At 49.3% G+C, this 13,731-nt stretch overlaps 1 protein-coding gene across 2 annotated transcripts; it reads left to right on the forward strand.

Moving 5' to 3' along the window:
• The first annotated feature begins 4,401 nt into the window (after positions 1–4,401).
• Positions 4,402–6,153, forward strand: CCL19 (C-C motif chemokine ligand 19). 2 transcript variants are annotated; one of them, XM_025359644.1, is made up of 4 exons: positions 4,402–4,632; positions 5,371–5,503; positions 5,690–5,783; positions 5,873–6,153. In XM_025359644.1, exons 1-4 carry the CDS (start codon positions 4,584–4,586, stop codon positions 5,891–5,893), a joined length of 297 nt encoding a protein of 98 aa, XP_025215429.1. In that variant the 5' UTR covers positions 4,402–4,583; the 3' UTR covers positions 5,894–6,153. The 2 variants fall into 2 exon arrangements, with proteins under 2 accessions (XP_025215429.1, XP_025215428.1); XM_025359643.1 differs by having other exon boundaries at positions 4,425–4,632; positions 5,690–6,141.
• Positions 6,154–13,731: the final 7,578 nt, after the last annotated feature.

Genomic DNA, 13,731 nt, shown 5'->3' on the forward strand with positions numbered 1-13,731 from the left:
GGAAAACCATGTTTCCCTACTCTCTACTCCCTCTCACCACTCAATACTTCTGTGACCTCTGGTTATTCATAAGTGTGTGGGATTTTTCTCCCCACCGAGAAATTCTCTGGCAGACAGTTCCTCAGTGGACACCAGATGGGTGTCCTCTAATTCAATTCAATTCTGACATCATTTACCTGGAGGTAGCATCAGATCCCACAAGTTGAGGGTTCAGTTCCACAAGACTGCCCCCCTACTTCAGATACCAATTGCAAACACAGATTTTGGCCTATGCTTCTGAGTGACCCGCTATAAATAGGGGTTTCCACAACCCACCTGGGGTTCAATTAATTTGCTAGAGCGGCTTACAGAAGTCAGGGAAACATTTACTTATGCTTACCCATTTATTATAAAGGATATTAGAAAGGACAGATAAACAGCCAGATGAAAGGGATGCATAGAGTGAGGTATGGGAAAAAAAAAAAAGGTGTGGACCTTCCATGCCCTCTCTGGGCACCCTCCTCCAGAACCTCCATGTTTTCAGCTATCCAGAAGCCCCCACGCCAACTTAATCCTTTCGGGTTTTTAATGGAAGTATCAGTACATAGGTATGATTGATTACATCATCAGCCATTGGTTTATCAACTCAAGCTTCAACCCCTCTTCCCCTACCCAGAAGTGGGGAGTGGGTGGGACTCCCCACCACTAGAGAATGTTAGAGAATGTTCCAACTCTCTAACCATGTGGCTGGTTCTTCTGCTGACCAGCTCCTATCCAGAGGCTGTCTAGAGGCCTCCAGCCACCAGTTATCTCATTAGCATACAAAAGACACAATCTATCCCAAGATTCCAAGGATTTCAGGAGCTATATGTCAGAAAAAGGAAGATGAAGACCAGATATATATTTCACAATATCACATACACTCAAAAAAATTTAATTGGAAAGATTTTAATAAAAGGACAATTTAAGAGATTGGGTCAATATTAAGGAACCAACATGGGATGATAAGCTGTTGGGGTCTAGCAATGGGGAGAAGCCATTACCATACAAAGGCTTGAAGGGGCAAGAGGAGGGAACAGTGTTTCCAAAGCCTGTCATCCCAGCACTTTGGGAGGCTGAGGTGAGTGGATCACCTGAGGTCAGAAATTTGAGACGAGACCAGCCAACATGGTGAAACCTCATCTCTATTAAAAATACAAAAATTAGGCCAGGCACGGTGGCTCACGCCTGTAATCCCTGCACTTTGGGAGGCCAAGGCGGGTGGATCACCTGAGGTCAGGAGTTCAAGACCAGCCTGGCCAACATGATGAAACCCCATCTCCACTAAAAATACAAAAAAAATTAGCCAGGCGTGGTGGCAGGTCCCTGTAATCCCAGCTACTCAGGAGGCTGAGGCAGGAGAATCACTTGAACCCAGAAGGCGGAGGTTGCAGTGAGCCGAGATTGTGCCATTGCACTCCAGCCTGGGTGACAAGGGTGAAACTCCATCTCAAAAAAAAAAAAAAAAGTAGCCGGGGTGGTGTGTGCCTCTAATCCCAGCTATTCAGGTGGCTGAGGCAGGAGAATTGCTTGAACGTGGGAGGCAGAGGCTGCAGTGAGCTGAGATTGTGCCACTGCACTCCAGCCTGGGTGACATATTGAGACTCTGTGTCAAAAAAAAAAGAATAGAGATAGACCCGTGGAAGGGAGGCAACCCAAAAGGATCACTCTAGACCAGTGGGCCTCAATCTGTAGACCACCTTGGGAGGTCAATGTGAGCCTTGGGATTCTCCTGCCTCAGCCTCCTGAGTAGCTGAGGAGTCAGGAGTTGAAATGGAGTTTCACCATGTTGGCCAGGTTGGTCTCAAACTCCTGTTCCAGATAAACAAAACTTATGAAGTTCATTAATAGTAGACCTGCCCATAAGAAAAGCTAAAGGGAGATATAAAAAACAAAAAACAAACAAACAAAGAAATGCTAAAGGGAGACCTTCAGAATGAAACAAAAGAACAAAAAATAATAACTTACAGCCACACAAAGAAACAAAGATCTCTGATAAACATAATAACATAGCAGGCTGGGCACAGTGAACTTCTTGGATATGTATATTCATACTTTTCATCAGATTTCAGATGTTTTGTCATTATTTCTTCAATTTTTTTAATGCCCTATTCTCTCTATTCTCTTCCTAAGACTCCTGGGATGAGGTATACATTTGATGGTATCTCTGAGGCTTGTTTGGATCTCAAACTTTAGCATGTATCAGAGTCACCTGGAGGGTGTGTGAAAACGCAGTTTGCTGGACCCCATCCTCAGTCTCAGATGTGGTAAGTGGGAAGTAAAATCTAAGAATTCGTGTTTCTAACAAGCTCCCAAGTGATGCTGCTGCTGCTGCCCAAAGGCTACTCTTTGAGAACAACTGCCACAAGGGAAATTATTCACTGCCAGAACTGCAACAAGATGAAAGATTTGGGGAATTAATACTCCAGCCTCTCTCCTTCCACCACTGATCTCCTGTTGCTGCTTCCCATGGGCCAGCCCCAAACAGAAGCCAGAGAGCAGGAGACCGTGAGTAATGCTATCTGCAGAGGTCAGCCTTCCAGGGAGCAGAGCAGGGCCGTGAAGAGTGGAAAATGGATAGATTGGGTCAAACAGAATAACCAGAACCACCATGGACAGAGGAATGGATAGATCAATGGAAAGAGGGATGGATGGATGAATTAATGAAAGCCATGGTGGCTCACGCCTGTAATCCCAACAGTTTGGGAAGCAGAGGCGAGCAGATCATTTGAGGTCAGGAGTTCGAAACCAGCCTAGCCAATATGGTGAAACTTCACCTCTACTAAAAATACAAAAATTAGCCGGGCGTGGTGGTAGGTGCCTATAATCCCAGCTACTCAGGAGGCAGGAGAATGGCGTGAACCCGGGAGGCAGAGCTTGCAGTGAGCCAAGATCACGCCACTGCACTCCAGCCTGGGTGACAGAGGGAGACTCTGTCCCAAAAAAAAAAAGAAAGGACAAAAGAAGAACAATGGCTAACAGAACTTATTGTGCATCAGCCTCTAAGCTAAGGGCTTTTAAGGGCTTTACTCAGGGTACCTCATTTAACCCTGAGATGTAGATCTACCATTCCCATTTTACAAATAAGGACACTAAGACACAGAAACTGGAGAATTTTCATCTTGTTGCAGTTAGTGGTGGAATCTGAATCCCAAGCTAGGTGCTCTGTCTGCAGAGTCTCCCTCCTCTGCACCGTGTACTACCCGTGCTGTGCCATGATCAAGTGGCAGACAGGTGGTGTGGGGTGAAGGTAAAGAGTGTAAACCCTAGAGCACACCTGGGTCCAAATCATGCTCCAGTACTTACTAGCTGTGTGGCTTTGTGCTCTGAGCCTCATGTTCCTTATGGGTAAAATAAGAATAATAACGCGAAAATAAGAAAAACTACATCAATTATATTGTTTTGGGAAAGTTAAGCAAGGTAATAGTGGTAAAGTCCTTGACATAGAGCCTAGCACATAGCAAACAATCAACAAATACCATTACTATTATTATGATTAATGAATGGAAAGAAGCTAAGTCAGAAATTTAAGAGGGAAATGTTCCCCCTCCCTCTCCGCATCCAAGAGAGGGTCTAGGACTTGGGTGACGAAGGGTGACTGGGCGTTTCATATTTAGTTTCTCTTTTGAGGCCTTCTCTTCTGACCTTTCTCATAAGGGGGAAGTCACTTGTCCCCTCCTCCATCAGCCAATTCCTTGAAATTTTAAGATTTGTCTGAATATGAGCTGGCCAGCCCCTCTCCTTAGAAATCCCCTCTTGGTTCCCAGGACTGAGAAAAGGGGGAAAATGAAGGGGGCTATTCCAAGCCAGTCTCCCTCCAGCTGTTCCTTTGACCCAGGTGTTGGACATAGGAAAATGGTAAACGGAGGAAAGGGAGGGCTTGCTGAGCCCCAGAGGCCAGAGATGTGGGATGGGGGTCCTGGGTCTCTTCCCAAGGTACCTGACCTTTCAGCTCGCTTGCCCCAAGGGAAGGACTGGTTCCCATATGGTAGGACCTTGGAGGCTCTCATGGTTGTCCTGAGGGTGCCAGGGAGCCTTCTTCACCATCAGCCTCCCAAGAAAGAAGCACCAGTGAGGACAACGGATAAACCTAAGGAAGGGAGCCCCACCTTTGACCATCACTTCTGAACCCCAGCTCCATGATTGATGATGCAGATGCCACCGATGGGATGACAGAGCAATCCCTTTCTCTGGAGAAACAGTGCACAACCCCCTTTACTGGGCCAGACTGCAGACTTAAGTTCTCAGAGCAGGAGCCAAGGAAAGCAGAAGGAAAGGGCAACCGCAGTGGGGAAGAAGGAGGGGCAGAGTGAGATTCTGCCAGAAAGAGGGAGGTAACAGGGGAATCACAGAATGGGACATGAAGGGGAATTTCAGGCAGAGAAAGTGAAGCTCTGGCCATAAATAGGAGTCAGCTGCAGGACTCACATTCCCAGCCTCACATCATTCATACCTTGCATTTCACCCCTGCATCCCAGTCGCCCTGCAGCCTCGCACAGATCCTGCACACACCAAGACAGCTGGCACTTACATATTCGCCATTGGCCTGCCTCTGTTCACCCTCCATGGCCCTGCTACTGGCCCTCAGCCTGCTGGTTCTCTGGACCTCCCCAGGTAAGGCTGAAGGAAGAGTCAGGGTCAGGGGCAGTGAGGGGCTGGCAGTGGGTAATGTCTAGATCTCAGATTGCTTGGCACTGGACGTAAGGGACATGGTGAGTTCAGGCGAATGCTTAGGTCTGCATGTTTCGGTGAGCCTGGCGGGTCCCTGCATGTGTGCCTGTTAGTGTGGGTATCCCTGCGCCCCTGAATTCCAATGCGGGTGTGTCTCTTAGTACATCCTGGGGCCTGTGGCTGTGGCTGTCTCTGCAAGCTCTATTTCCTGCTGCCTCCGTTTCCCAGGCAGAAGGAGATTTGCTTAAGGTAGGGAGAATGGCAGACACCAAGCCAAGGCTGATATTCAAAAATTTAGCAATTAATAAGGCTCCTAACACCAGCCTATCCCACCCCACACCCCTCCCACACTGTGACTTGCATTAACTCTTTACTTGCTGGATTGTCTTGGGAGAGAGGTTGGGGTGATCAGGGCAGCAGGAAGTCATTTGTGGGGCTCAGGGCAGTGGTTATTTGCAAAACAGTTTAGAAGTATGACAATATGTTTAGCAACCAGCAGAGCCAGAGCCATATTGGTGCATGCTGGTTAAATACCAGGTCTAACTCCTCCCCTACCCCATCACACACATACAAACACACACACACACATACACACACAGAGGTGTCCTTAATCCGAGCTAGGGCCATGGCCACGCCACCCTCAAGGGCCCTGTGTCCTGTCACCTTCTTTCCCCATCCCAGCCCCAACTCTGAGTGGCACCAATGATGCTGAAGACTGCTGCCTGTCTGTGACCCAGAAACCCATCCCGGGGTACATCGTGAGGAATTTCCGCTACCTTCTCATCAAGGATGGCTGCAGGGTGCCTGCTGTGGTGTGAGTGGTGGGGAGGGTGTCTAGCCTCATCTCCCTTTTTAGCCCCTGCTGAGACTCCCACCTTCTTATTCCCCTTCTCCATGCCAAGCCCAACCCCTTCAAGGAAATCCCTGAAACAGGTTCCCAGACACGGTCCCCAGATATGCTGGATTCTGGGGCTCCATTCTCTCTGACCTCTCACCCCAGGTTCACCACACTGAGGGGCCGCCAGCTCTGTGCACCCCCAGACCAGTCCTGGGTAGAACGCATCATCCAGAGACTGCAGAGGACCTCAACCAAGGCAAGCCTGGCCTCCCTGGCCCTGTATCCTCCCTCTGAGCTCCTGTCTAAGATTCCAGCCTGTGACCCTTCCTTTCCTGCCTCCTCTAGATGAAGCGCCGCAGCAGTTAACCCATGACAGCACCAGAGGGAGCCTGGAGTCCGAGTGAAGCGTTGTGAATTATTACCTAATCTGGGGAACCGAGGACCAGAAGGAAGCACCAGGCCTCCAGCTCCTCTGCACCAGACCTGACCAGCCAGGACAGGGCCTGGGGTGTGTGTGCGTGTGAGTGTGAGCAAGAGGGTGAGCGTGGTCAGAGTAAAGCTGCTCCACCCCCAGACTGCAATGCTACCAATAAAACCACCTGGTGTTTACAACTAATTGATCACAACCAGTTACAGATTTCTTTCTTCCTTCTCCACTCCCACTGCTTGACTAGCCTTAAAGAAAAAAAAAAAAAAAAAGCCACCTGGCACCCATAGATCTGTCTGCTGTCTGTTTGCTGTCTAGCCAGGAGGACAGGAATAGGAAGGGGGAGGTAGAATGGCAGTATCTGTTTTCTCTTCTGTGGCCTAAGGGATCTCCTCGCTCACCTTCACTTAACAACCTGATGCTCTCAGGATCAGCCTCATTGCTTTCCATAGTTCAGCAACACTAAGCTTGGATCAGTTCCCTGAGTGAGCCAGTGTCTCATGCCTCCCAGTCTTTGCTCTCCAAAGCAGGTGTTCAAGCATCCAGGTGTCTGAGGGATCCAGTGTCACTCAGGGGAAGGGAGTTGTGGGGAATCAGCTCTCATGGCTGGGGCAGGTGGAGTGGGGCAAAGGACCCAGCTCTACTGCCTAGGGGGAAAATACCCATCCACCCACGCCCTTCCCTTGGTCTGGCACACTCTTCTCTCTCCTCTGCCCACCTGGCTTCCCATCTGGGTCCAGATGCCTCTTCATCCAGGGAGCCTTCCCTGACCCCAGGCTGGGTTAGGTAGCCTCCTGTAGTAGCCCCTCACAGCATTCATCATACTGACTTATATTTGCTGGTTTGTCCAAATTTGTCCATGTTCTTGGACTGGGATCACATCTCTTTTGGGTTCCACTATTTTTCTGGTGTCCAGCATGCTGCTTGGCTCAAGGCAGTCCCTCAATAAATATTTGTTTAGTGAATGAATAAATATGTGAGGAAAGACTCAGAAGCCAGGGCTGAGGGCCCATCTGTCCATTCTGTCCATACAGAATCTGACTTCCAGGCCAGCCTTCCTCTCTCAGCCAAACTGAGCAAGGTCCAGCCCCATCTTTACAATCCTGGGGCCATGCCTCTCAGGGACACTGACAGACAGATCTGGAAGTCAGAGGTCAGAGACAGGAGAGAGGCCCACGGGGTGGAAGAAGGAGTAGCCAGGGAAACACAAGAGATTCCGCAGAGGGGAGCCCTACCACCACCCCTACAGTCTACATGGGCTCCAGGGCTCAAAGGCAACACTGAGACGAGAGACATCTCCCCAGATGAGACCAGAAAAGAATCTCAGCTCTGGGAGATGAGAGCCGTGTGACTCTTGGAGCATCCCACAGGGCTTCTCTGTACAGAGTGAGGGCCTCGTACTTGAGAAGTCCCCTGGGGAAGCAGGCTGGCCTCCAGATGGTGTTCTCTAAGGCCCTCTCCAGCTGGGAGTGACAAGTCTGTGCCACTGGGGTCAGATGAGAGCAAGGCGGCCAGATTGAGCACCCTTGCCTGGGAAGAGAGGCCGTCGTTATATCAGGTATACCTCAGCCAGCAACAAAACCAGGCCTGGGCAGGCCTTGAAAAGGGAGAAATGGGCTGGGCACGGTGGCTCAAGCCTGTAATCCCAGCACTTTGGGAGGCCGAGACGGGCGGATCACGAGGTCAGGAGATCAAGACCATCCTGGCTAACACGGTGAAACCCCGTCTCTACTAAAAAGTACAAAAAACTAACCGGGCGAGGTGGCGGGCACCTGTAGTCCCAGCTACTTGGGAGGCTGAGGCAGGAGAATGGCGTAAACCCGGGAGGCGGAGCTTGCAGTGAGCTGAGATCCAGCCACTGCACTCCAGCCTGAGTGACAGAGCAAGACTCCGTCTCAAAAAAAAAAGAAAAGGGAGAAATGTTGAGGGAGTTGTGGCAGCCCCTCCTCACTGACAGCATGACATCCTCTTCCTGTCCTCTGCTCCCAGATGCAAGTGCTCAAAACCTTGGGTATCCCAGGTCTTAGAATCACCTGGGATCATGCATCCATGCGTCCATTCATTCAGCTGTTTCTGCATTCATCAGACCTCCATCCATCCAACCATCCACTCACCCACTTCCCACCCAGCCATTCTTTCATCCATCCACCGAGCCAGCCAGCCATGGCGTTCTACGTCTCCCAGCTGTGGATCCCATGCCCCGCATCCCAGCAGGCTGGTGTCTCAGAGGACAAATGCACATGGCGGGGGTGGGGGGAGCATATTGCCTGAAAACCCTCTCAGTGCCAGTGACATTTACAGGAAGTCAGTCTGCCACAGAAGCAACAAAAGTGATCTCTCTGGACTATCGGAGGAACACACAGACAGAGCAGGGCAGGTGAGAGTGGGAGCCTTGAAGAATATGCTACCAGGACAGGGGCCCCTGGATACTACCTCCATGACACTGCTGCCAGGAGGTACAGAGCAAATCCTGAATTCCCTGCCTGGGCCAGAGTCCCATGATCCTGTCTCTGCCCCACTCATTGTGCGACTCTGGGCAAGTTCCTTTTCCATTCTGCACCCCAAGACCCAGTTTCCCCATTTGTCAGATGGGAGAGAGAAGCTTGATTTTCGAGACTCCTTCCAAACAACAACTTGGCTCCTGATTCTTTAGTTCTTATACTAAACCGCCAGCATTTGCATAGATACCCCACAAAGTCTTGCACATCCAGAAAACGCTCCCTGGGGCCACCTTCTGAGATCAAAGGAGAACTGAGGCTCAGAAAAAGAGAAAATAGTCTAGGAGCTAGTGAAGTGCCTTGGATTCAATTGACCCTGGAAGCCTGGGAAATGAAGAATTTGGAGGAAATCTGAGGGGTGGACACCAGAGCCCTAGGGGAGCTGGCATGCAACCCTCCCCACCCCTTCTATAGCCAGTGCTTTCCATCCTAGCTTTTTGCCTTCCTCTTTTTCCCACCCCCCAACCATATCGACCCATCCTGGACACTGGGTCTTATCTCCCTGCCAGGTACATAAGCTCAGCAATCTGAGCAACTGGAGCAACTGAGCATCCTGCCCCACTCTAACATTCTCAGCCCTGTGACTCCATTTAATCAACATCTGCTTTCTGCTTCATGGTGAGTCACTGACGATTGTTGCATCTTCATTTATCCAGAGTTCTGGTGGGCTAGGAGCCCACTAGAGATTGCCAGCCCTCTGAGGAGTGGTGTGGACTCCTAGCTCCCCAGTTAGGATGTGGAGGCCTTGTTGCCTGCCTCTAGATAGACACCTTCCTCTCTAGGGCACATGGCATCTGTTACAGGTTCAAGGCCTGCAGCTGGGTGATACCTCCCATCATAAAGGCCAATATCTCAGTAGCCAATATCTTCCTAAAAGTATCTGACACCTCCGCTCAGGTTTCTCTTAGCCTTTGGGTGATGAAAAGCTCCCTTTTCTATTTGTTGAGAGAGCTCCCGAGGGAAAGGTTGGGCCTCATCCAACTCCATTGCCAACATTGCTCTGACAGGGTCTGGTACAAAATAAGCCCCAATACACATATGATTAACAAAAATGGAACTGAACATGGCCTTTTCCCACCATGCCCCGCCCCCCACCAGGAGCACATCCAGTTCTCAAGACAGCCGGGGCTATCTCTGCTGTGTGGTTGAGCGTTTGTTCAGAGCCAGCTTCATACGGTTTTGATCAAGTTTTGATCATCTCATATTCAGCTTCTCGGCAGGCAAGCTCCATGTCACCCCCTCCTTCTAGGCTACGGGAAACTCAGAAACCACCAGAAAATCTTAGAAATAACAGTTTTGTGAAGGCTCAGGACTCCTAATTGGGAAATTTCCTCCAAGTGCCCTTCTGTAGGAATTAGCAGGCATTTCTCTGGTCAGATAATTTCCTAGGTGACCCCTGAGACTTTGTCCACATGGAAGGACATGGCTCTGAGTATTAGCTAATTCACCACTAATGCTTACCAGGTACTGGGCACTGCTTTAAGTGCTATTACCATTCTTATGTTGCAGCTGAGAAAACTGAGGTACAGAAGTTAAGTCACCTGCCCAGGCTGGACAACTAGAAAAAAGGCAGAGCTGGGGTTCCTGTCTGGGCAGTTTGGCTCCGGAATATCTACTCTGAACTACTACACATACCACTTCTCCGAGTTGACCTATCTCCTAATTACAAATGGAGAACAGTATAGCAGGGCCAGAAGTGGAGAAGCGGCCCATGGGAATAGGGAACGTCGCTACTTCTGGGTGCTGGCCATGTGCAAGTCTCCAAGCTGAGTCCTTTCTTGGCATTACATCATGGCACCCTCAAACGATCCCATAAGGTATCATTAGTACCATTCTATGTATAAGGAATTTGAAGCACAGAGAGGAGAATTACCTCCCAAGTCAACTCAGCTGGTGAGTGGCAAAGCTGGGATTGCAGTCTAAGCCTGCCTGATGGGCAGCACTTGGACTGAGGGCTGGGGGTTGGGAAGTCTAGTTGGGGTAGAAAAGCTCAGCTTGCTAGAAAAAGCTGGGGAAATAAACAAGAGAGGAAGCTGGTGGCCACAGGTAGGGTCCCCGCACTTGAACCCAGACACAAAGACACACACCCTAGAGGGCTTCCAACCTCCTGTGCCTCTGCAGTAGAAGGGGTATCAGCTTCCCCCAAGCCTCAAAGAGGGATTTTACTGAGGCCTCAGTTTTCCCAATGGCAGAGGAGTAGAGAAGGGGATTGGGCTACAGCAATGCCCACCCTACTCCTATTCCCAGGGGAGTATCAGATGCCAGGACCTGGTGATATTGAAAGGAAATGAGGAATGTAGGGACAGTGCTGGGGATCTGGAGGGTAGGGGTAGAGGCAGGATAAGAAACCCTCTGACAGGCAGGGCTCCTGGAAAGGAGTGGGGCCCGGCGTCTGATCGGCAGGTGGCAGAGGACCTCTGAAGAGCAAAGCATCTGAGGGCAGCAGGGCAGCATCAACTCTCAAAAGACCCATTTCTGAGGAGCACTTTCATCTCCCAAGGGGCCAGGGGCAGGAAGGGCAGAGTTGGAAGAAAAGAGCGAGGACAGAACCTCTAAGGATCAGGGTAGATGAGGGAATCAGGCCTCCCCACCCTACTTCTAGGGCCTTTGGGTCTTCCCCGTGGCTCCAGTGGGATGCAGAAGATAAGAGCCGCCCTCAGTTCCAACTTGGCAGTGGTGGGAAAGCTTTCACCCCAGCCGCGGGAACACTACCATTCTGGGACAACCAGATCTCCTAGGGCTTTTGATCTCAGAATCCCGGTCCCTGGAAATCTGAGCCTAACACCATCCAAACCCCAATCACCACGTCGACCTCATTCCTGTCAAACCATCATTTCAAGGGTCCTCTCCCAAGAGGAAGCCAGCCCTTCCGTCAGGGCCTCAACACTGTAAAGTGCTCATCAGTTTAGGAACCCCCATCCCTGACAGGATGTCCCAATATCTATGATGTCCTCATTGCTGACAGGACTCCCATTAATGTCAAGGTCTCCCCATTACTATCAAGCCACCATTCCTCTCAGGAAACCCTACCACTGTCAGGAACACTTAAACCTGTCAGGCAGCACAGCAGCACTGCACAGCTCCAGGGGGCACCATCTTCTCTGTAGTCTATGTAAATGGTTCCTGTATGGCAGCACTGAGTGCCAGAGTATCGCTCTGAATGTTAGTGTAGGGCCCCCAGGAGTCTCAGCACTGCCATCATATAGGGTTCCAGCCCTGGGAAAACCCCTCATGTCTAAAGAGATGTCTCATCACTGTCTGCAACCCAGAACACTTATTCATTCCAGGCACTATTCTAGGTGCTGGTGATACAATAGTGAACAAGATAGATATGGTCTTGGTCTTCATGAAGCTTCCCCCTCTCCTCCAAAAACAGAAGGCAAATAAACAAAAGTGTTGATCAGGATTCTTACTTGCAAGCCACTGAAACTCACTGGCTGATTCCAACAGAAAAGGAGTTTATTTAAAAAGACCCTGGGAAGATGCAGAAAATAGCAAGAATAAGTGAGCCTAGGCAGCCAGAACCACTCCCAGAGCATACAGTACAGTACAGATGGTCCAGATAGGCCTCCAAGACAGCATGGTTGCACCACCAAAAGGGGATGCCAAGTGGCCAAGACAACGCTTATGTCGAGACAACTGGGGCTCTTGCCCTACATTCTATGTTTTAGATGACCCTAATCTGGCCCTCCTCTAATCATATCTCTGGACACAGGGGAAAAAAGTCCACAGAATCAAGGGAGCACCCACCCAGAACTCATTCTTTTCTTCTAGACCACATTTCAGGAACTGAAAAACAGAATTTCCTGCCCAAATGCCCCCAAGTAGCTTCCAATATCCATATGGGCCTCTTCTTCAGATCTGTTCTTCCTAGGATAGACTGTATCACTGATATACACACTACCAGGTCCAGAGGGGAGCCAAGAAGTAGCTATTTGCAGGGAATGTAGAAAGAGCTTGTATGTTCGGAGCTGGAGTGTTTACACCCAGGCACATGAGACCCTTCATGGTGCAGGATAGAACTGTGGATAGGAAGAGGAGAGGGACAAGTGGAGGGCTAGTGATGGGTTCTCCCCTTACCACCTCATTCCATCATGGAACTCCAAGGAGTTCAAGAAGTCTCAACTTAAACCTAGCCTCCAGGTTGTTTTGAAAGTATATTTTTTGGCCAGGTATGGTGGCTCACGCCTGTAATCCCAACACTTTGGGAGGCCAAGGCGGGTGGATCACCTGAAGTCAGGAGTTCGAGACCAGCTAGGCCAACGTGGAAAAACCCTTTCTCTACTAAAAATACAAAAATTAGCCAGGCATGGTGGTGCATGCCTGTAATCCCAGCTACTTGGGAGGCTGAGGCAAGAGAATCTCTTGAACCCAGGAGGCAAAGGTTGCAGTGAGCTGAGATCGTGTCATTATACTCCAGCCTGGGCAACAGAGCAAAACTGTCTCAAAAAAAAAAAAAAAAAGAAAGAAAGAAAGCATATTTTTCAAGGTAAGGAAGACAGACACATCTTTCATTTGACAACTTGTTAGCTTGATTTTTACCTTTTAAATATTTAGATAGCGGCCCTCCACTTTTACTATTGCCCCAAGCCTCACCAGTGTTAGGTGGTCAGCCTGCCAGATGCCACCTCTGGAATCATAGCTACAGCTGCTCCTGTAAAAGAGATTTCACCACCCCTCCTACCACCACCAGAAATAGATTCTCTAATAACCCCACTCCTTCACATCGCTACTAGTTTCCTATTCACAGTCGTTGGAAGGTGATTATGATTAGCAAAGCCTAGGTCATGTGTCCAAGTCCTAGTGCAGAGGGGGCTGGGAAAATTAATATGTGACCTTTGGGGATTCTATGATGGAAAGCAAAGTCTATCAGTAGCCAAGAGTAATATAATAGGAAATTTCTCAAACACAGAAAGGGGCTAACTTTGTGGGCAATGAATATAATAATAAATATCTCTATAGTTCACACTATGGCTATCCAAGATCAACATACATCTTTCTTCCCAAATCCTAGATTTCTTAGAAAATTAAGGGTATCACCTAACATAATATCACCTTTGTTTATGCAGCCAAAAAAAATTCACTCCTCCCCAAAGACAGATGACTCAGAGCCTTAGAAATTATCACATCCATCTTAGTCAGTTCAGGTTGTCATAACAAAGTACCATAGACTGTGGAGCTTAAACAACAGAAATTTATTTTCTCACCATTCTGAAGGTTAGAAGTCCACCATCAAAAGTGCCAAGATGGGCCAGGCGCAGTGGCAGTGGCTCATGACT

Source organism: Theropithecus gelada, chromosome 15 (assembly GCF_003255815.1).
Source record: "Theropithecus gelada isolate Dixy chromosome 15, Tgel_1.0, whole genome shotgun sequence".
NCBI lineage: Eukaryota > Metazoa > Chordata > Mammalia > Primates > Cercopithecidae > Theropithecus > Theropithecus gelada.

Excerpts from the sequence above, each read along its gene's own strand:
- CCL19 (XM_025359643.1), top strand. The coding sequence starts at position 4,584 with ATGGCCCTGCTACTGGCCCTCAGCCTGCTGGTTCTCTGGACCTCCCCA. Across the intron at positions 4,633-5,370 it reads GGTTCTCTGGACCTCCCCAG|CCCCAACTCTGAGTGGCACC; the intron begins GTAAGGCTGAAG and ends TCCCCATCCCAG. Across the intron at positions 5,504-5,689 it reads TGCAGGGTGCCTGCTGTGGT|GTTCACCACACTGAGGGGCC; the intron begins GTGAGTGGTGGG and ends CTCTCACCCCAG.